At 32.7% G+C, this 23,839-nt stretch overlaps 2 protein-coding genes across 3 annotated transcripts; both read left to right on the top strand.

The window, feature by feature from the left end:
- Positions 1-4,587: 4,587 nt before the first annotated feature.
- On the top strand, positions 4,588-8,825 carry LOC123906965 (beta-glucosidase 24-like). The gene is made up of 13 exons (XM_045957000.1): positions 4,588-4,922; positions 5,296-5,365; positions 5,746-5,804; positions 5,878-5,953; positions 6,069-6,146; positions 6,236-6,323; positions 6,453-6,708; positions 6,798-6,913; positions 7,004-7,221; positions 7,314-7,345; positions 7,467-7,569; positions 7,820-7,928; positions 8,033-8,825. Exons 1-13 carry the CDS (start codon positions 4,761-4,763, stop codon positions 8,226-8,228), a joined length of 1,563 nt encoding a protein of 520 aa, XP_045812956.1. The 5' UTR covers positions 4,588-4,760; the 3' UTR covers positions 8,229-8,825.
- A 3,012-nt stretch (positions 8,826-11,837) lies between these two features.
- LOC123906964 (beta-glucosidase 12-like) lies at positions 11,838-22,706 on the top strand. 2 transcript variants are annotated; one of them, XM_045956999.1, is made up of 14 exons: positions 11,838-12,083; positions 12,755-12,824; positions 13,378-13,436; positions 16,040-16,115; positions 16,234-16,311; positions 16,393-16,480; positions 16,572-16,827; positions 20,778-20,893; positions 21,160-21,377; positions 21,568-21,599; positions 21,755-21,857; positions 22,114-22,222; positions 22,354-22,594; positions 22,626-22,706. In XM_045956999.1, the coding sequence occupies exons 1-13, from the start codon at positions 11,919-11,921 to the stop codon at positions 22,562-22,564; spliced, it is 1,581 nt and encodes a 526-aa protein (XP_045812955.1). In that variant the 5' UTR covers positions 11,838-11,918; the 3' UTR covers positions 22,565-22,594; positions 22,626-22,706. The 2 variants fall into 2 exon arrangements, with proteins under 2 accessions (XP_045812955.1, XP_045812953.1); XM_045956997.1 differs by having other exon boundaries at positions 22,354-22,706.
- The last annotated feature ends 1,133 nt before the right edge of the window (positions 22,707-23,839 follow it).

Here is a 23,839-nt window from a genome sequence, read left to right as displayed (position 1 = left end):
CCAAACCCGTTATTTAATTAACTCTGCCTTTATAAAATCTTTTTCGAAAATACGCAGCGGAAAATTGAAAATCTGATTATAAAGCGTTGGTTTGAATATCACAAACTTCATTCAAAGATAATACTAATACATTTATCTAGTAAGATATTCGAATGAACTAAAAACAAAACCTCGCATCGAACGATGCGTTATTAGTTATACAAAACGGATACTTTTCAAATGAAAGCTTAAGACCAACAGAGTATACTAAGAGGACTACATGCATATACAAATAAAAACCCCTTTTTCCCGTGTCTCAATCAGGGCAGAGCTTCACCATTGCACTCGGACGAGGCTAACACATAACCTGTCAACCTGGACCCCCAAAGGTCCAGCAATTACACATAGCAGAGAGTTAGAAAACATAAACATAAATATAAGTGTGAGTAGTATACTACACACTCCACACGCTATCATACTTTTCTAACTCACGCACATACATCGTCGAATACGACCATCAATTAATCATTCATTTACAAACACACTAATCATATAGTTTCACGTCTTCTCGGACACTACCAAAGTGTTCATTTTATAGTCATGACGGACTCTACACTTGTTCATTTTATAGTCATGACGGACTCTGCTCACATACCAAGACATGGCAACAATCATAGTATTAAACAATTAGTAAATACCAAAGCTTAATACATACGGAAAACACATTACAATCCAATCAGATAATGTCACATAACAATTATCAATTACATGTGCATTTACCCTAATGCATCTAATGCCAATTATCCAATGTCATGTCATCCCTAGACACGACTAATGCATGTGGTACCAATTTACATTGTTCAGATTTCAGTCATGACGGACTGTTCAGATTATAGTCATGTACGGACTGTTCAGATTATAGTCATGCACGGACTGTTCAGATTATAGTCATGCACGGACTCTACATCAGTTTTACATCATGCAGGATGCTGGCCAACTTAGACCATCTCATTCAGTTTTACATCGTTGCTGGATGGTGTCAGTTTTAGATCATGCAGGATCATCATCAATACAGTTTAAAATCATGTCGGATCTCGGTTATCATCAACCATCTCACTCATAAAGAGGAGTCACACAGTTTTATATCATGTTTGGATATGGGCTCCAGATCTCGGATAACATAATCCCATCTTCGGCCACTTTTCATAAACATAGTCCATTTTCATCAATTATTGGAATTCACATGATTCCCATAACACAATTATTCATGAATGCATGATTACTTTTAAACACATCAAATACATGACGCTATCTAGCTCGAAGCTATTCATTCACTGATGCGGAAACACAATTCCAACATCTAACACATTAGGATAACACAATATCCTATCACTCAAATCATAATTATTCACATGATAATTATCTGCATAACCATTTTCATACACATAAGGTTTCATTTACACTTATGTCATAAAACACACATCATTTCCTTAACATTGCAAATTAATGCTAAAACATCTCATTGCTCACTTTAAGCTACAACTTATTGCATACACGTTTATCAATCATATAACGATTAACAATAAGCATTAACAACATCAACATGTATCAACAAACATGTAAGGATACCCTTAAACCATGTTACAAGTGCCTAATTACACTTACAAACATTAACAAAAATTGCTGTCACAGAGGCCTTCGCTAAGCGAAGCCTTAGCGAGACTTGGCGAACCTCACCAGGGGATCACCTGCTCATAGCGAGCTTCGGCGAGCTTCAGCGAACCTGTTCGCTACAGCGAACTCCTGGTCGCTTAGCGAACCTCACCAGAACAGAATATCTGTTCTTGAGTTATCTAAGGCGGTTTAACCTCAAATCAACTCAAAAATCCATCTAGACATGTTATAAATTCTTATAAACAGCTAATTCAAGCATATATGGTATCAAGGAACATTAATCATCCCTTCCAAACATCCAAATACATCAAACAATCAAAATCATGTCAATTTCTTGCAAAATAAGCAAAGTTGCATAAACATGCAAATCATTGATCAAACATCTACATATTCCCATTTTCAACTCCCCAAAGTTGTTTACCTCATCTACCATGAGTTCACTACACATGTTAGGATCAAAAGAATCCATTTTCCATTAAGAAAATCACCCACAAAACCCACAAGAAAATAGAGTGGAAAGAGTTTGGGAATGGAGGAATCGACATCCTCCCCTCTTTCGAATCACTCACGAATATGTAATCTAACTCTCGTACCTTAGCTCGACGAATCCACAAGCTTGCTCTTCTCTTTCTCTCCCACGAGCTCTTCCTCTCCCTCATGAGCTCCTTGCCCTAGCTAAGCTCTTGAACTTCTCATGGAATTGTAACTTATGAGACTATTCACCCAAACTTATGCTACTTATAGCTCTCTCCATTCTCATGGATCCAAGCCCACTTGGCTTAGGCCCAATGCCTATTCCACGCCCAAAGGCCCAAACAACATAACTTCTCGCTCATTAACTTACGTTCTCGCTAAATGATTATTCGCCGCTTAATAATTTAATTATAAATCACGCACTCGCGTAATAAAATAATTAAATAACGAATACTAAATTTTGGGTCGTTACACCCACTGTGAAGTCGCCTCTGACTATTGCAGCCACTTATCTATCAATCATCACTCCAACCATCATTGACCACCACTATACTATAACACCCACCGTCACCATCCATTACTTTGACTAACACCAAACACTACTTTAGACACCTCTCACCATATGACCCCCCCCACAGGGCCGGAGCCGAGATTTTGGAGGCCCGGGACAAATAATAAAAATAGATATATACTTGATAAAAATCCATTTTTTTTCAAAAAAAGAGCATAATCTGTTTAGAAATTAATTTTTTTTTTTTATAGAGTAGAAATTAATTATTTATTTTCAAAGAAACAATAAAATGCATTTTTTTTAAAAAAATAAATAAAGTAGTCGAGTTATTTATAAGTTTTAAAGTTTTTTTTTGTGACAGTTATAAAGTTTTAAATAAAAGAAAACAAAATAAAATTGTCCTAGGAGGGAATCGAACTCACAACACAAGGCATTATAATCTTTGGACTAGAGCACGCACCACCAAGCCAATGAATCTATTGTGTTTATTTGTCTCCTAAATAATATATTACCAATATCTTTAATGTTGGGCCTAAAAAAAAAAAGAGGCCTTTAAAAGTTTGGGGCCCTGGGCTGGAGGCCTGGTTGCCTGGGCCCAAAACCGGGCCTGCCCCCCCACCTTCGATGATTACGACCATCTATCCACCGACAACCACCAACCACACTACTCCGACTACAATTTCAAACATAAATTTTGAACACTACTCAATTCAACTACCTCCTCCCAACATCGACAATCATTGACCATCAATTTGAATGCCATCCTCCATCCATTGCGGCTAGTGGCCACATGTTAGATGATCACCACATCGGCACCTCCAACCACTATATCGGTCACGTGATACACCATTCTAGCCTACTTTAACCATCACCTTTGTTTATTGCGGCCACCTATCCACCAACCATAACTAAGTCATGTTGGTCTACAATAACACCAACACTTGTCTGCATATCACAACTCTGATCGATAGTCGTGTGCAACCACCTTTAACTAGGGTGAGGGTTGTCTCCATTGATATTTTATGTCATGTGGAATCACAACCACTCATTTTCTTTGGTACAAATTTTTTAATTATTAAAAATGACAATCAAAGGTAAATAATTCACTGGATTCTCTCATATACCGGAGACAATCCTTTTTTCCTTTAACTATCACCATACTTTTAACCACTATATATTATTAAAGTTTTTAAATTTATAAATATACATAAAAATTATAAATTATTTATATTAGGTAAATTTATAGTGAAAATAGATAGAGAAAATGGTTTAACTAAAAATATTCAAAACTCAACTCAAAATTGAAACTAAATTTATTTTTCAAAATTTTTAAATTTTAAAACTCAAAACTATAACTAAATTGAAGCGTGTCGATCTTTTCTTCAGCTCATTTGGCTTGCTTGTGTTTGGGTTATTTGGACGGAGAGAAATCATTGTCTGTTTAGATGTTCAGCAGATTTGCCCTATATTTTTATGTTGGATAAGATCAAGTTGTTTTCATTTAGGTGGTTGAAGTCGACGTGTATTACGTTAGATTTAAACTACCATAGCTGGTGGTCTAATCCTCTACTTTGTTTGGGCCTTGTATGACTTTTGTATTTGTTTTTGATTGTATGACTATCTTGTAAACTCTTGTAGTCTATCCCGGTACGTCTTGTGCTAGGAAGGCTGATTTAGTTAATATATCTCATTTTGGCTTGTTGAAAAAAAAATTATTTTTCAAAATTTTAAAACTAAAACTAAATTTTGTATTTTAAAATTTAAATCCAGTCACTAGATTAATCGACGTTCTACCATTTCATATACTATATATATGAAATTGAATATTTATTTATTCTTATAAGGAAATTTATCAAAACTCTTATAAAATATAGTCAACTACTCAACTTGTCTTGGCAGGCTGTCACTACATATTTTGCATATCTATCTTGATAATGAAAATTTATTGATAAAATGACATTCACATGGCCTTTATTTATATTATCTTTTGTTTCCAATAATGTATTTTTTTTCATTGATATATATCTTATTCAATATATAGTATTGCACACTAGGACCCAAGCTATATATGCAATATTCATTGAAGTAAATCAAATCAAATCAAATCCGGTGATTAATAGTTATGGCGTTGAATGTTCCTCTTCTGAAATCTTTGTTGCTTATTCTTAGCTCAGTGGCTATCATTGAAGCTGCTACCATATTCACCGACGGTATTAGTCCACCCCTTAACCGTAGCAATTTTCCAGACGGTTTCATTTTTGGGACAGCTTCATCAGCTTACCAGGTACACTCCAACTCTTTCAAATTCTTCTATTTAATTGTGTACGTACATTTTTATGATAAAGTATCAAGTGTGAGTAAGTAAGTTTCATACCGGATATTACAAGAAAACTTGTATATATACTTCAATTGTGTGGTTATTTATTTCCTAGTTCAATAAATACTTCAATGTGATAATAAATCTTGATATTTTAAGCTTCCTTCAATTAGTTGTATAGAGTTAATGATTTGACTTACAAGTGTGTCGCAGCTTATGGATGTTAGAACTTATAGTTGTATGATTGCTCATAATTGAATTGAAATATAACTGTTTGCGATCCACACTTATGATCATAATCCTAACAATATTTATATGTTTGCACAATATTTTTTTCAAGTATGAAGGTGCGGCAAATGTTGGTGGCAGGGGACCAAGTATATGGGATACTTATACTCATAATTATCCAGGTATACACAAACCTGTTCAATCATAGTATGATTTTTGTTCATTGAAATATTATATATGTGACCTTGCCATATTGAAATTTTGTATTTATATATATTTCATAATCATTGAAAGTGAAATTTCAGCTTAAGAATCCACTCATGGAAATCGTATTATCCAAGACTTTGGAAAATGTACAGAGAAACAGAACATACCCTGCTACCTTATAAGTAATAGCAGCAATTAAATCAAACTTGGCACATGAGTACATGACGCACGAATTAAGAAACGTAGTCAAGATAAAATTATAAATTACTTTATATTCATTTGAGATGTCTCCAGTTATATATAGACTGCAAAAAAAAAAAGACTGCAATAATATTACTGCTGCTAAATTTGACAGAAAAGATATTGGGCGGAAGTAATGGAGACGTAGCCATCGATGAATATCATCGTTATAAGGTACACTACTAATCTCTAAACACATTTGAACGTGATGCATAAGATTCTTATGTAAAGATTACTGATAATGCAGGAAGATGTTGAGATCATGAAGAACATGAACATGGATGCTTATAGATTCTCCATCTCTTGGTCTAGAATATTACCAAGTATAATTTTTTTTAATTAATTTAGCTTTACTTAATCATTCCAATAAAAAAAAAAATTGTTGCTATCAAATGAATGACTATTTATTTAAATGTTAGATTCCTTGTCTTATTTCAGAAGGAAAGCTTAGTAGAGGTGTGAACATGGAAGGAATTAATTATTACAACAATCTCATTAATGAACTTCTTGACAAAGGTAAGGTCTTCAATTAATTGCTTAATTTTGGTTTTACTGATTTTGGTCATAAGTTAATTACTTTTGTTTAAATGTATTTGTCTTTGTAGGACTTCAGCCCTTTGTGACCCTTTTTCATTGGGACCTTCCTCAAGCACTTGATGAAGAATATGGTGGCTTTTTAAGTCATAATATAGTGTAAGTAATTCACATACCTTATAATTAATAATTAATAATTAATAATTAATAATCAAAATATTTTGTTGATGATCATTAATCATTTGAATTTACTATCATTTTTTTGTCATGTTTTTATCGAATATCTAGGAATGATTTTCGAGACTATGCAGAGCTTTGCTTTAAGGAATTTGGAGACAGGGTAAAATATTGGATCACATTGAACGAGCCATGGACATTGAGCAAATATGGTTATGCTGATGGAAGGTCAGCACCCGGACGATGTTCGTCCTGGCATAACGAAAATTGTGTTGGTGGTGATTCAGCCACGGAACCCTATATAGTGGCTCACAATCAGTTATTTACTCATGCAACTGCTGTCAAAGTTTACAAATCGAAATATCAGGTTTTGATTTATATACACATTTTTTACAAAGAAAATGTAAGAATTTTTCAAATTGATTTTGAGTCATATAAACTCCCTTTTGTTAATAGGCATCTCAAAAGGGCCGGATAGGGATAACACTATCGTGTGATTGGTTGGTGCCGCTCCTCGATACAGAAGCAGATATTCACGCGACACAAAGAGGCATTGATTTTATACTTGGATGGTAAAGAGCTTCATGAACCTAAATTTTTATCTAAAACTCAATTAAAGTATATTAATCATAGAGATGCATAATTTGAACAAAATATTTCAGGTTTCTGGAACCATTAACCGTAGGAGATTACCCGAGTTCCATGCGATCATTGGTAGGAAGTCGATTACCAAAGTTCTCTAAACATCAGTCCATGCTCGTAAAAGGGTCCTTTGATTTTCTTGGATTAAATTATTACACTTCAAATTATGCTACTGATGCACCTGAATTAAGTGATGCCAGGCCCAGCTTGCTCACAGATTCTCAAGTTATTACCTCAAGTATGTATTTCATAGATATCTCATTAACAGATTAGACACAATCATATACTTAAATATATAATTTGTGAGTATGATGCATTTTGTTGTGACAGATGAACGTAATGGAATACCTATTGGTCCAAAGGTATGTATTTAAGTAATTTAATTGTAACTTTAACCATGCAATAATGCTTCATTTCAATTAGTTTTTCCTTTTTTTTTTTTGTTACTTATTTGATGACAAAATAGTGCCTGTATACATGCAGAGTTCTTCAATATGGATGTCAATTTATCCAAAGGGAATTCATGACCTGTTGCTGTATACTAAAACAAAGTACAATAACCCTTTGATCTACATCACTGAAAATGGTAGAACTCTAATTGTTGGTTCAAATTTAATTTTTATTTAATGCAACAACGCCACTTCAGATTGAAGATATGTCTAATGTTCGACTTATGTCAGTATCTCACATTGATGCAACACTGACAAAAGTAGCTCATAGCCTATAGTTACTTTTGTTTTCTTAAATTATTATTGATATTCATGTGTCGGTGTGAGTGGTTTTTTACTTATGACATTGATTTTTATGGGAAAAATATTTTATAAATGTATGTGTAGGTATAGATGAACTCAATGATCCAACACTCTCACTTGAAGAAGCCCTTGCAGATACAGCTAGGATAGATTACTATTATAGTCACTTGTATTATCTTCAAACTGCAATCAAGTATGTGCTATGGAACAAAAGAGGAAATTTTAATTTTTTAGTTATTTTGTTGTGTATGAGTTTTAGGGCATCCTTAACATTTTTTAACACTTTGAATTTTTCAGGGATGGTGTGAATGTAAAAGGATATTTTGCATGGTCATTGCTCGACAACTTCGAATGGATATTAGGCTATAGGGTGAGAACTGGAATAAACTTTGTAGATTATAAAAACGGTTTAAAAAGACATCCAAAAATGTCAGCCAACTGGTTTCGGAATTTCCTACAAAAGAAAAATGTTACCTATAGTGATTTCCGCTAAGAAGGCGAACTTCATTAATATGTGGCTTACATATAGCAACATTGTTCGTCGGTTCTTTTGGCCTATTGATGCATTGTCTCAAGATATAAGTTGATTTTGTAATGACGATTCTAAGATATAAAATCAAATGGAGATAGATTAAGAAGAAAAGAAGAGAGAATTGAACTTATAACTCATCTTATAGATTATTACTTCTGAAATTTAGTCAGAGATTATTAGAATTTGAGAGGCTTATACTCAACCACAAAAACTAGCTTCAGAGTTGAGGTTTGCACTAACTTATAAAGACTATCTTTACCATATCTCTAGCCAATGTGAGACTTCTAACAGAGATGACAATAGGATATGGGCACAAGGTCCTGCGAAATGCAAATATGTTGTGTATCCGCCTCATATCGATATGAGTATCCGATGTTTAAATTTTAAATGGATTAGACGATTATGTTGATATACAAGGGTTTACATAAATATGTATTAGATTATGTAAAGAAATTAGTAACTTTTGTAATTCAACCAAGTGAATATAACCTAAAACAAACAGAGCACTGTTTTAGTCATGATTATTATCCGTTAAAAATAAAATCAAAACCAAATCTATAGGTGTTTTATCCATGGATATATATATATCCAGAATTTTCTATTTGTATATATTGTTCATCAATTTTGCAATAAGCTAGGAAAAGTAGTGACAATCAATCACCCAATTGTTAATATGTTTATTTTAACTACAACGCCTTTGAAGCAACAATGGCAAATTTAATTCTTTCAACCCGATCACGGCTTCCGCAGAAAATGGGTCGTTTCAATCCAGCTATGAACCAAGAAGTAGCGTCAAACACTTATGATTCCATAATATATATGCACTCCGTAGAACAAATCGTTCGAGATTGATTTCACGGCCGAACTCTAAATGACCGGTTTATTCTCCTAAGAATTATAGGATATCCTCTATGTGTACATAGAATAATCCCCAAGCTTTGTGAGATGTGGCAAACTCTCCCTAAGAGTTTTAACACCCGCTGCATCCCAAATCAGGCATCAAACCAGGATCTTGACTAAACTAAAAGAGATACACACTATCTCATTTAAGTGCTATTGTGTGTGTGATGTACTACTTAACCAAAAGATGGGGAAGGTGAAGGTGTGTGTCTTCTATAGCGTTTTAAGGCTTTTAATTTTGTGCTATAAAAAATACAATGTTATGGTGTGAATTGGTTGTATGTTCCAAATTCCAATAAGTGCACAATTTTTTTTTTTACTCTTAAAACTAGAACTTCCGACCCGTGCACGCACAAGTCTGATTAAAAGGTATATGAAAATTTGGAGTAATATTAACCATAAATTTGGATAAATTTTCATACAACAGAAACTATTATGATATATTACAAAATATTTTCTTAAAAATTACAATATAAATTTTATTTGCATCTTCACCGTATTTGTCGATAATCAGAATCTTTAATCATTCTCTATAAGTAACTCTTAAAGTTACAAGACCATGTGAAAACACCGGCGACGAAAGATATATTTTAAGATGTTTAACAGATTGTCTTTACTCTTTATTTTAAATTTTGATTAAATATTAAAAGTTCACATTGATCTTAAATTGAATTATGATTTTTTTGGCATAAATGAATAGTGGCAACGAAGGAAAAAAAAATGAGACATGTTTTGTAAAAAAAATTTTAAAAAATTGAGTAAATATTTTTTTGTAATCGGACGTGTAAAAATTATATACACATTTCGTCATATCCCGATTTTTTTATAATTGGTTTACGGTTAGCTTATGTTAGCAAGCTTATAATATAAGATATAAGGGATGTTGCCGTTCAAATTTATTGAAAATTAGGGTTACCATATTAGAATTCCTAACTTTTATCACGATTGAAGCACATACTCTAGTGATTGAAAGACTTTATTGTAAGCAAATGCATATTCGATTTTTATTGTATACAAATTTGTATTTTTTTAAAATATAAAGCCACAATAAATCTATATATATATATAATTCCTAGATAGTTCTCCTACTATCTATATAAACCCTAATCCACATAAACCAATGACTTTTTCCATTTAGCCATGTCAATCACTTACAATGCCACATCACTTCTCTTTACATCATTATCATCTCTAGACTCTATTCACTTTTCATATACCTACATTTATATAGATGACTTTTCATATTGTCCACATTAAACCATGATGAACTTATACTAAAGAGCCACACTTTACTACTTACTCACCATATATTCCATCGGTTGCAAAAAAAATCCATCCATTTACATCATGCATATGTTCCATAGTAAATACAATAAAAATTCTTTATATTTTATTAAATTGATCAGTTTCATTTTTAAATTATTCCTGTGCACTAAATACCTATATGGCTATATATACGGTGCATAGATATTCATCATTTTTCGGTGAAATATTGTGATGGTTTTTATCTCCACAAATCCATTCCTCAAGACACATATAAAGGCAAGTGTATATATATTATATCAATTTAGAAATATTTACCTTACTTATTCCATTATTTTAGTAAATATTTTTAGTTTTTTTTTATTATTGACTCTTTTTCCATTATTATAATAATATTCCAATGCTTAACTAATTTTGTTTCCTCCCTTTGCTTTTTTTTTTTTTTTTTATCATTGACTCTTTTTTTATTATTATTTATTATTTGATCATACTTATTGTTTCAATTTTTCTATGTTATAATATAAAGCAGCGCATTACACCCGTGCACCGCACGGGTAAGGGTCTAGTATATAGGGAATATTAGAGGGAAAAAAATTAGATTAGGGTTAGCTTATATTAGCAAGCTTATAATATATATATATATATATATATATAAGAGATATAACTCAAATGCAAATCTATAACGCATCTTATTATTTGAACCCAGGGTACGTGGTTCGATTCCCACAAAAGGTAAAAACTCTATTAAAGAGGGTAGAGAATATCATAAGGTGGTACTGTCGGGATCTCCTAGAAAAGGGGTCCAGACTATTACACTACCGGCCATGTAGTGGGAGGAACCTTTGAGGTTACTCTAACGGTCTAGATGCGGTGTGAAAGACATATTCACTATGGGGGAACAAACCTAAAAGATACTTTCATTACATGTAGTGTTATATTCTTTTTTTTTTTATTAAGTAGACTATTGACTAGAAATTCCACCTTTAAGGTAAATAAGTAAGATGATCAGGGTTCGAACACCGGCTCCCTATATATAATGCAATATCTTACCAACTGAGTTAAGTTTACGGAACATGCAGTGTTATATCCTTGTTGTCATGATATATATAAATATATATATATATATATATATATATATTATACTTTAGGCTTTCACCACCCGTTTTAATCTGGTTCGGGGATCAGTTTTGACATCAAGTGGTTTCAGTCCCCTCCCGATCGCAGTTGCGGGGAATCGAACCGCGGTCCTCTCTACCAAGTTCAGCGTCAATCATCACTGATCCAACTTCGTGATATATTTGACATATCATATCATGTCTATTTGTACTTTCTTTATAAATGAATATTTAATGCATATTTTTTGAATTTTGTTATCTTTTTGCCTTCCAGATCTCAATTAATCTTTAAAAAGCTTTGGGTTTAATCGTACACATAAGTTCCACTTTATAAGGGCCCAAGTCACTCAACTTCGGATGAAATGAAGCAAATATGCAAAGTAGAGTAATGACACTTCTCTATGGAATTGTTGTGATTCTTAGCTATGTGGCTATAATTGAAGGTACAATATTATTAACCAACGATATTAGCAAGTCCCTCAACCGGAGTAGTTTTCCAGAAGATTTCATTTTTGGAACAGCTTCATCTGCTTACCAGGTACTCCAAATATTTCAATGTTCTTTTACAATTATTTGTATAAATAATGATAATATTATATACTACATTTGACAAAATTTCACAAAAAATCATGATAATATTATATACTACATTTGACAATGTATAAAAAACCCAAAAATCATGATGAATGTTCATCATCTTCGACAAGTTCTTCATCATGTGTTCGTCATCTTCATATATTCTTCATCATGTTCATCACCATACTACAATAAATTACACCCGAAAACACCTCAAAATAGCATGAATTTATGTGTTTTGTCTACGTCTATCTTTTTTTAAAGTATAAAGTTAAAATCCCCAATTTTTATTAAACCCTTAGATTTAGCAATCTGGGAATTTCTCCATAAAGCTTCTTATTTGACAGATTAAAAAACTCAAGCTTCAAATCTTGCAGATCCGTTGGAACATTACCAACAAAACCTATTATTAGCCAAATCAAGCTCATTAAGCTTCTCACCAGAAAATTGATTATCCCTAAGATCAAGCCTACCCAACTGGCTTAATTTAACCATACCGGTCCAACACTGATTATTTGAACCCAAACCTTACTCTCATTAAACTCAAGTGGATACACAAATATCATAAGGAACAACACCAGAGAGATTATTTATTTTCATCTCTAATTCAATTCACATTTATTTATTTTTTAGTATGAAGGTGCTGTAAATGTTGGTGGCAGAGGACCAAGTATATGGGATACTTTCACACATAATTATCCAGGTCTGTTAATTTCCTTCCTTTGTTGTTTGCATATATTATTATTAGTTTAAAATGAGTTGCTTAAAGCTACTCAGTTTGGTCTAGTGGTGATGGATTTAGATAGCATGTTAGAGGTGGTCAGTTTGATCCTTAGCTCCATTGTAAACAAAAAAATAATAAAAAATGAGTTGCATAAAATTAATATAGGCATGCACATCTATGTGAGTTTAACTCTAAGTCGGAAAAAAAAAAAAAACTCTCTGGGTTTAACTCTTGGTAGGAATATTGTATTGTATATATAGAATTTGGAGTTCGAATTTCAAACACCCCACTTATTTATCTTAAAAATTGAAAATGGTATTTTATGAACCGGCTTTATTGTCTGATAATGTGCAGAAAGTCCACCTCTAATATAATTCTAATACTATTTAAAATAAAATAATAAAATTGTTTAATACTTTACAGTTTATGCTATTAAAATAATAATTGTAAGCAGTGTTCATGAAAATAATATTGCAAGTGGTTACTTTTTTTTGTTGGCACCAAATTGATATGCATTTAATAAACTTGACAGGTAAGATAAAGGACAAAAGCAATGGAGATATAGCTGACGATGGATATCATCGTTATAAGGTTTAATTAATACTAAGCTCTACCTTGTGTGTTATTTTATAAGTAGTTTTATTTATTTATTTATTTTTTTCATAATTTATTTGATAAGTGGTTTAATGGGAGGGGGTTGTCTAATGTCACATTAGGGTCCGGTGAAATTGAGACCAATAGATTATAAAATAAAAAATTCCAAAAACAAAGAAATAATATTTTAACGGTGGATATAGAAACTGCTCCCTCTCCCGTCAAATTTGCACGGGAGGTAATCCTTTTCCGTGGTTTAATAGCTAGAATTTTACATTTTATGATGAACTAGTTTAAAGACTCATGCATTCGCACGGGTTCACTGATTTTTATTCGACGTTTAAAGTTTGTCACTATATTACTGTAGAAAATTTATTTAAAAATTTGTTATATAATATTGTTAAAATATTTCGTAAAAAAAATATTGTTAAAATATAAGTGGAATTATTGTGTTAATTATTTTTTGTAAATTTATTTATTCAATTTTTAATGTTTTAGTGACAAATAATGATCCCGTATATATTTTTAATAAAAAATTAGAAATTTTATTAGTACGTAATATTTAAGGTAATTTAGTAACTTTATTATATTATTATTAATTTTTCTTCCTATTTTTATGTATAAATTGTTATGTTTCGTTCCTATCTATAATCTATTTTGTTCCTATATTTAAGCATATCATCTTTCTATATTTTTTTTTAGATTGTTTTTAGTGAAATTACAATGAAAAATATAAAACTTGTAACGTGGTTAAAAGTAATAAAGATAAATTAAGTACTTTGGTAGTAATTGATTTTAATATATTAGCAATAGATAAATATGTCTATTTCTTTCTAAAACTTGCCATTACGATATCATCTACATATAGAAGTATGTAGAGAATGGCTTTCTCTTTCCTCTTAAAATGTATACACAATTATCATACCCGGTTCTCACAAAACTCATCTTCAAAGTAAACTCATCAAACAAATGATACCATTATCTTGGGCTTTTTTTCAACCGATACAAAGGTTTCTTCAAAAGATACATTTAGACTTGTCCTCTACAAAACCCTCAAGAATACATCTCAGATGCTCAAAATGGTCATATTCATGTGTTCATCTAGGTTATTTTATTGCGTAAAAAAAAAAAATCTAGGTTATTTTATTGTAGTGTGCTTGCGAAGTTCGTTGTATCTTTATACCTCATTTCCTACACAATTTAGAAAATTGCTTTTTAAGCCCCTTGGTTTGCTCTCAAACCCCCCTAAAATCCCAAAATACCCTTGTCATTGGCTCCAGTTTCGTTTGGTAAATACAAACCGAAATCACTTAAGTTCGGTAAATACGTGCTGAACACGCTGTGGTTCGGTAAATACGAACCGAGGTAATGTCATACTGTGATGAATCTGCTTATCAAGCTAGCGTTAGCTTAATGTCACATGCCTTCGGTTTACAGGTACCGAAGTGACGTTGTTTCGGTTTGTACCTACCGAAGCATTACAAGGGTAAAATGGTCAATATGGGGGGCCTGGGAGGAATATCACAAGCTTAAAAAGCAATTTTCCACAATTTATTAAACTGCTCTAAAAGGCACTTTGGGCCGTTATCAGTTGTTAACACGTTCAGTTTAGTTCCATTTTAAAATCCTACAAGAGTATGTCATTCCTTGAACATTTCAAAGGTGTCCCTATTATGTTCCAAAATGTGAACTCATACTATTATAGATAAATCATCAATCATGGTAAGAAAATAGAGACCACCCACATGACTATATGCTTTAGCCGAACATCAAAGATTCGAGTAAAACATACTCAAACGGTCTACTATAGAATAGTGCTTATTGTTCTATGCCTATTACCTTGTATGCAATTATCACAAAACTCTAGTTTATTCACTTTTACACTACCTAACAAACCTTGTTTAGCTAATTCAATCAAACCCTTTTCACTGACATGCTCTAATCTCAAATGCCCAAATTTGATTTTATCATGTGAGTTTTGATTAGCTAATGATGCATGAGCAATAAAAGTAGAGCCACCCAAAATGTATAAACCACACATTTTGGTATATATCTTTAGCAATTACCAATGTACCATGCCAAATTTTCAACATTTTATGTTCAATTATAGTACAATAGCCTAATCCATCAAACATGCTTATAGACAAAAAAAATTCACTCAAGTTTGGGAACATACCTCATATCCCACAAATGGAATTCACCACTCTCAAATATCTTAAGACGAATTGAATTCATACCTTGAACCTTGCAAATTTTGTTGTTACCGAGGTGAACACTAAAGTTCCTCCAATGAATCTTCATTATTCAATATGTTTAGATTTTGTCTCACTACTGTAAGTCTTAAAATATGTCAAAAAATGCAGGATTTTATATCACACCGAAACAAACTCCTCACGCGTCATACAACTTTTGGAGCATGTTTTGGCTTTGCCATATACGCCTTCCATTTGAGGCATAATCAACCAGACTAATTTTTTGCATATTTTAAGGCATAAACAACACTATTTTATGTAAATTTTAATAAAATATTACCTTTGTTCTCAACTTTTTATTAGTATAAAAAAATGATAAGATCCACATTTTACCATTTTAAAATGCAGGAAGATATTGAGATCATGAAGGACATCAACATGGATGCTTATAGATTTTCTATCTCTTGGTCCAGAATACTTCCAAGTAAGAAACAGAAAACTAAGACTAAGAACATTTTCCCTGGAAAACTTTTAACTGTGTATGTGTTTATGAATGATTATGAATATATAATATATATGTTAGATTCCTTGACTAATTGCAGAAGGAAAGCTTGGTGGAGGTGTAAATAAGGAAGGAATTAAATATTACAACAATGTTATCAATGAGCTATTGGACAAAGGTTCATCATATATGAAATTAATTAATTTTTATAAACTTTTGTCCAAAATACTTCATTGTTCATTTGCATTTGTGAATGTAGGTCTTCAACCCTTTATCACTCTTTTTCATTGGGATCTTCCTCGAACACTTGAAGAAGAATATGGTGGCTTTTTAAGTCCTAATATAGTGTAATTCACATTGATCCCTTATCACCAAAGATAATCAAATATCTTAAAGTAAGGCATATGATCGTGTGTTTTTCTTCCTACCTATATCCAGGAATGATTTTCGAGACTATGCAGAACTTTGCTTTAAAGAATTTGGAGACAGAGTAAAATACTGGATAACATTAAATGAACCATGGTCCTTTGCCACACATGCTTATGCTGAAGGAACGTTTGCACCTGGACGATGTTCACCCTGGCAAAAAGTAAATTGCACCGGTGGAGATTCCGCTACAGAACCATATATAGTGACGCACAATCAATTACTTGCTCATGCATCTGCTGTCAATATCTACAAAACCAAATATCAGGTTATTTTTTATTTTAATTTTTTATAGGTAAATTAAAAGCATTATAGGACATCATAGTGAGTAGTAGACTGATAGAAACATGGATCAAGAGTTGGGCCTTGACAGTGGGCCTAAAGCCTAAAGTTTGGAGAGTGCATACAAGGAAAAAGAAGAAGCATGACGTGTCTAATTGAGGGGAGGAATGCATGTGTGTGCATGAGAAGCATGAGTCAGTGCTATATATGTGGCTAGAAGGAATGAGAAAGAATCATTGAGGAATTCTGTTATTGAGTGGGATCACTTTTTAGTGATTTGGGGCACTTAGTGCTTTGGGGCTAGTAGACTCTCTACTAGTTTGTTATTTCCTTTATTCTGTTATCTTCTATCTTGTAATTGAAACTCCATTAATAGCAATTGCAAGCTTTTCTTCCATTCTACTTCATTATTACTGTTACATTCATTTTCATAATTCATAAACCCATCAATTGGTCCGACCTACCGGATTACACTTCCCAGGAACCAGTGATCGTAAGACAACCATAATGGAAGAAACAATGAGTGATTTGAAATCAACGATGCAAGAGTTCGCTTACCAACTGCAACAAAGAGGCTTGATTCTAAGTAAATTGTGCAAACAACTTGGCTTGGAGGAGACATCGCTGGAAATTGAGAAATCAATTGAAGATAACTCATACGGTTCACTGAAGAATCCATCGGAGCAATTAGATCGAAAATCGCCGGCGACACCTATAGTGACACCCTCAGTCACGAAAAATCACACGATTGTGGTTGACGTGATAAAAGAGAAAAACGATGGGTCAAAGGATGAATCAGTGCTAAAGGTGATGAACAACGCTGGAGAAGTCGCGTCTAACAATGAATTACAACCAAGGTTAACACCAAAGCCAGAAAAGGTCGTGGAGATTGTGACAGAGACGAAGGAAGTGATTGAGGTACAAAGAGGAAAGAATCAGGTGTTTGTTTTTGAGCCACTTCCGATGCCGGAACCGCCGGTCTTGGATGCATCAATTAAGACTTTACTCGAACCAAAGCCGCCTGATCTACTCTCGCCGGAATTACTTCAGTCAAAATCGCAGGACTCCAATCAACTCGCGACAATGCTTCCACGACGAGGACCGACACCTGAACCTCCAGGTACGAATCCTCCACAGTCGCCGGTGGCCAACATCCTAATGGTAGGGAAGGATTCAATCCCTAACGAGCCACGTGATGTGTACGCTGATGTGCACGCTGATGCTGAAGGTGGGAAAGATCTAGAGAAATTAAGGGCAAAATTGGTATTTTGCAACTTGAATAGTGAGGTGACTAGAAGACATTCAACATGTGTTTTGGGTATAATGATCCAAAATTCAATTGGAGAGTATGTTGTTTGGAATGCAACCTCTCTTTTGGCGTGCTATAAACAGAGCTTTGAATTTCATTGGATAGAGGAAAAATTACTTTATCTCCCTTATGGTATTGATTCATTACTAACAATGGTTAAAGATTTCAAAGTGTTAGATGCGTTAAAGATGTCTACTTATGCCATTGCCAAGTGGCAATATAAAGATGTCAAGGTATTAAATGTGCTACAGATGTTAACATATGCAATAGCCAAGTGGGCATTTACATGGGAGTGTGCATGGCATCTTTTATCTCCACCTCTGCAGAATATCTACCAATTTCAGTATGGGCAAGGGGTTGATGAGCATTCAGGAAAGGAAAAATGTGTAAGTATTTTCATTCCTAATCATTATATTGGCACATTAAAGGAATTGAGCAAACATGTTGTATTTATAAGAGTTGGAAATTCTTCTAATCTAATTAGGATTGGTTGCTCGCTCAAACAACACAATAATAGAGTCATACGATCTATTTGTGATGCAATTCAATCGGTAGCTATTAAACAAATAGAGACACATGAAAATAAATTTCCAAGATATGTATTAAAGAAAGGTTATGCCAAAGATCTTGCTGTTGCAGCAAGGGGGGGACTTCAACAAGCATTTCATGAGGTTTTAGATGTGGTTCTAATTGATAAAGTAGGTGGTAGATATGATTATGAACTTTTGATGCAAGCATTGTCAAGTTATGAATATTTTCTCTGTGACAACACGTCTAAGTTCATTTCAAGTCTTAAAGGCATGGATACAATGGAGTATCAACCAATATTTATGAAAAAGTACATAACTCCAACTATGGACAACAAGAACAGAGAAAAGGGCATAGCACCAACACCATTTGCTTTTCATATAACCATCTTATCAATGAAGGATGAAGTCAGTGGTTTTATCATACTTCTTGAATTTTTAGAAGAGACACCACTGGATATATTGATTACTGACCAGTATAGTGAGCCATCATATGTCATAAGAGTGAAGCTTGAAATGCTTATTGCAGTGGCAAATGAAACTAACACATATGATGTGGCGACACAACTGTGTGAATGTACTGCCAATGTAAACATTCCAATTGCTAGGGAATCAATTTGGTTGGTTGGGAAAATGGCACTGCAGCAGTATGTGTATGATGTCAGTATTGTTATTCCACTTCTTCACTTTCATGCGATGGAAAAGAGCTATGCTACCTCTAATGCTTTGATGTTGGCAACTACAATAAAGTTATCAGCAATGGTAATACCATGGGATCCATGGAAGTTCAATACTCATATGACCAAATATGCTTATCAATGTTGCTTGAGAAGTGCTCTTTCAATCTATGGTTTGCTTAATATCGTATATGACAGAGGAAATATTTGGCTCAAAAGCATTTGGGTGGTGCTTATGTTGGTGTATGATAGAGGAAAGTTTTGGTCTTCAAGCATTTAGGTACAATTCAGGTTCAACCTTAGTATCTTCAATGGCTCAATCTCTATGTATTTCTCAAGCGAATGGGCGGATCACCTAGCAGCAAGAAGAGTAATAGAAACCTCTCCCAACCTTGAGGACAAGGTTGTTCTTAAGGGGGTGGTATTGATAGAAACATGGATCAAGAGTTGGGCCTTGACAGTGGGCCTAAAGCCTAAAGTTTGGAGAGTGCATACAAGGAAAAAGAAGAAGCATGACGTGTCTAATTGAGGGGAGGAATGCATGTGTGTGCATGAGAAGCATGAGTCAGTGCTATATATGTGGCTAGAAGGAATGAGAAAGAATCATTGAGGAATTCTGTTATTGAGTGGGATCACTTTTTAGTGATTTGGGGCACTTAGTGCTTTGGGGCTAGTAGACTCTCTACTAGTTTGTTATTTCCTTTATTCTGTTATCTTCTATCTTGTAATTGAAACTCCATTAATAGCAATTGCAAGCTTTTCTTCCATTCTACTTCATTATTACTGTTACATTCATTTTCATAATTCATAAACCCATCATAGACATTAGAGGAACATCTAGTAGCACTAATTCTATGTCTCTCTTTGCTCATATACAATATAAAAAAAGAGGAAACTGTACAAAGTGAGGGGGCTAAACCTTACTCGGATAAAAAGCAAAACAAAAAAAAAATACAAAGGAAAAAAATCAAAAAGCAAACCAAAATTAGGGAGACTATCCCTAAACTAGTCCTCAATGAAGACATGAGGCAAGATTTTCCACAAAAGAAAACCTCTGTAATATACCAAGAGAAGTCGACTTGTTGAAACTTTCCTATTCCACTCTAATACTTCCATAAAGGAATCATTGAGAGTATGGCAGAGTTGGACCCTTAGACCGGGTATGATATATAACTCCCAACGCAAATTTTGTGTTTTAGTTTTCTTAGAGACGTACAAAATAAACGGAACCTTTTCTTCGATATTGAACCCGTTCTAGTTGTCCATTTTTTTATTTTTTATCTTCTTCATATAATCAGGTTGCTGCAACACAAGATGTGGAATGAGAAGAGAGTTAAAATCAATCTTCAATATCAGTTTATGTATTTCTTTATTGATTAATATTAATATTGAGCCTAAAATTTTTCTTACTTTGTGTGTGCAGCCATCTCAAAAGGGTAAGATAGGGATAACACTGGTGTGTCACTGGATGATTCCACTCTATGATACAAAATTGGACCGTGATGCTTCACAAAGATCCATTGATTTCCAGTTTGGATGGTAATTAACAACTTTATCAACCTAAAATTCTACGTGGAACACAACTATAGTCTATATATTATACCATGTACATTTAAACTCTATTAGGTTAGCTAACCATAAAATGGTGTAGCGTTGACATTTTCATTTATAGTAATTATTAAAATTAAATATGAGAAGCTCTCTAAAGCATGTCACATCATCACAATGCTTGCTTATGAGCAATTCAACATTCCTTTTACTAGTAAAAAATTAAATATCTATTTTAAAGAATGTATATATTGTAGGTTTATGGATCCATTGACAATAGGAGATTATCCAAGTTCCATGCGGTCATTAGTAGGAAGTCGATTACCAAAGTTCACAACATATCAAGTCAAGCTTATAAGAGGTTCATTTGATTTTATTGGCTTAAACTATTACACTACCAATTATACAACCAATGCACCTGAGTTAAGTGATGCCAAACCCAGCTACCTCACAGATTCACTTGTTATTGTTACAAGTAAGTGTATTTTATCACGCTGTTTTTAGTAATAGAATACGCTCTTTATTGATTAAAATTTACGAGTCCCACAAAATTTATATGAAATTCACATAATTTAGTGGGACTCGCATGAATTTATCTAATAAAAGAAGCGGGTGATTTTTCTTACTAATGGATTATCATTTATATATTTTATTTTTGTTGACAGACGAGCGCAATGGAATACCTATTGGACCAACGGTATGTGCAAGATAATTTAATTGACATTACAACTATATTGTTATTTACAATGCAAATACAAGTTACAACCATATTGCCTTATTTTAATTAGTTTTTGTTTTTAATTTTCTTTTGGGCTTCATTGAAATAAAATTGAATCTATATTACACATGCAGGCCTCTTCAACATGGTTATCAATTTATCCAAAGGGAATTTATGACTTGTTACTCTACATTAAAATAAAGTACAACAACCCATTGATCTACATCACTGAAAATGGTAATACTGTTTGTATTCACTTTCAATCCATTTCTTTAAGTTGCAAACATTAAGTTATTTTTTTTTATTTATTGGTTTTCACCAGCAGTATCCGGTCCACTGGACCGCCTAATCTAGTTCGGAGGTCAATTCTGACATTGAGGTTCCAGCCTCCTTCCAATTCATTTATCCTAAAGTTTACATACGAAATTTATGCTATATATGTTTATTTCCCTCAAGTTTATGTTAAACAACTATATTGTTAATTTATATATAGGTATGGATGAGTTTGATGATCCAACACTTCCTCTTGAGGAAGCCCTTGAAGATACACTAAGGATTGATTACTACTATAATCATCTCTACTATCTTCAAAACGCAATACAGTATGTATCCTCAAAACGAAAAGAAATTTACATTAACAAAAGAAATTTATAGAACAATATTATAAATTCTGTCACAAATTGTACTCATTAAAATTGACACTAATATGATTCATGTATCCAAATTTTGTCAGGGATGGCGCAAATGTGAAAGGGTATTTTGCATGGTCATCGATTGACAACTTCGAATGGATTTTAGGATTCACCTCGAGGTTTGGCTTATTCTATGTAGATTACAATAATAATCTCAAAAGATATCCAAAAAAGTCAGCCATCTGGTTTAGAAATTTTTTAGAACACAAAATAGTTACACAAGGTGATTCACACGAGTCCATTTATTTGTAATTGATATATAGAATAAATATGTATTTCAATATGCCAAAAGGATTTCAGTTGCATTTGCATAATACCTGTTCAAGGGGTAGAAAACTTACGTAAATTGAGAAGCTCTTTATTTTTATTTTTCTTTTCTAAGTTACGTTCATGACCCCTTGTTTTTACCTTTTTTTTTTTTCAATATGCCAAAAGGATTTATATAACAAAAAATTCGTAAGTTTTATATAACAAAAAATTCGTTAAGACTTGGACTCTTTGTCCCTCCGAGTTGCAACATGTTCTCCTTGCAAATATTCTTGAGTTGTTTGTTTAAGATCGTAGATTTTATTTCTTTTTTGCTAATTTCTTCTTTATAAATAAAAGAGAAGAAAAAAATTTAGACACACAGTTAAGAGCGGATAGATCCTCAAATTATTTCTCAAGAATAATGTGGTTCACATGTATAATTTATTGAGCAAATTCTTGATTTAGATCTGCCCGAGAAATATCTTATTGATAAGGGTTAAATATGTTTTTAGTCTCTATAAATAATTTAAATTTCGTTTTTAATTCCAATTTTTTTTTTTAGCAAGTTTGGTCACTCAAATATTTTCTGTCACTTCTTTTGGTCCTTACTTTTTTATTCAACTCATGTATATTATTTGAAATCTTGCTTCTTTTTCCCGCGATCATGTTTAGTGTATTATAGATATCTCTTGTGAAAGTTTAATTTTTATTTTTTTTAACTAGAAATGAATTAAATATGAATTTTTAAGTCATATATTATAAAAAATATCAACAAGTTTTGTACATGCTTATAAAAAAAAAGTTTTGTATATTATAAATTTTGTAAATATGAATTAATTTTCTTAACATGAATTAAATATGAATTTTTAAGCTATTAGCGCTAAAAAAATCATAAATAATTAATCTTATGTTAAAAACTTCTAATTTTTTGTCGGAGGAGTTTTTATAATATTATAAACTAGTCACCATGTTCGTGCGTTTGCACGGGTCAAAAATTATAGATCAATTATAGAAATTTTTTGTTCTACCCCAACATATTTTTCAAAATACCTAGTATACCATTATAAAAAATTAGTATATTTTAATAATTTTTTTTTGTCGTATTTTACTGTTCCGGTAGACTGTTCATCCTCCCAAAAAACTGTTCCGGTAAGTATTTATCTTTACCGGTACACTTTTTAAAAAGTGTTCCGGTATGCAACATTTACCGGAATACTCTTTAAAAAGTATACCGGTTCGTTTGTTTATCATTATACATACCGGAACACTTCCGGTAGT

Source organism: Trifolium pratense, linkage group LG2 (assembly GCF_020283565.1).
Source record: "Trifolium pratense cultivar HEN17-A07 linkage group LG2, ARS_RC_1.1, whole genome shotgun sequence".
Classification (NCBI taxonomy): domain Eukaryota; kingdom Viridiplantae; phylum Streptophyta; class Magnoliopsida; order Fabales; family Fabaceae; genus Trifolium; species Trifolium pratense.
This window is presented reverse-complemented; position numbering and strand designations above follow the sequence as displayed.

Coding starts and splice junctions, on each gene's coding strand:
- LOC123906965 (XM_045957000.1), top strand. CDS start 4,761: ATGGCGTTGAATGTTCCTCTTCTGAAATCTTTGTTGCTTATTCTTAGC. Junction 5,366..5,745: donor TTATACTCATAATTATCCAG/GTATACACAAAC, acceptor TAAATTTGACAG/AAAAGATATTGGGCGGAAGT. Junction 5,954..6,068: donor TTGGTCTAGAATATTACCAA/GTATAATTTTTT, acceptor GTCTTATTTCAG/AAGGAAAGCTTAGTAGAGGT.
- LOC123906964 (XM_045956999.1), top strand. CDS start 11,919: ATGCAAAGTAGAGTAATGACACTTCTCTATGGAATTGTTGTGATTCTT. Junction 12,825..13,377: donor TTTCACACATAATTATCCAG/GTCTGTTAATTT, acceptor TAAACTTGACAG/GTAAGATAAAGGACAAAAGC. Junction 22,223..22,353: donor TATCTTCAAAACGCAATACA/GTATGTATCCTC, acceptor AAATTTTGTCAG/GGATGGCGCAAATGTGAAAG.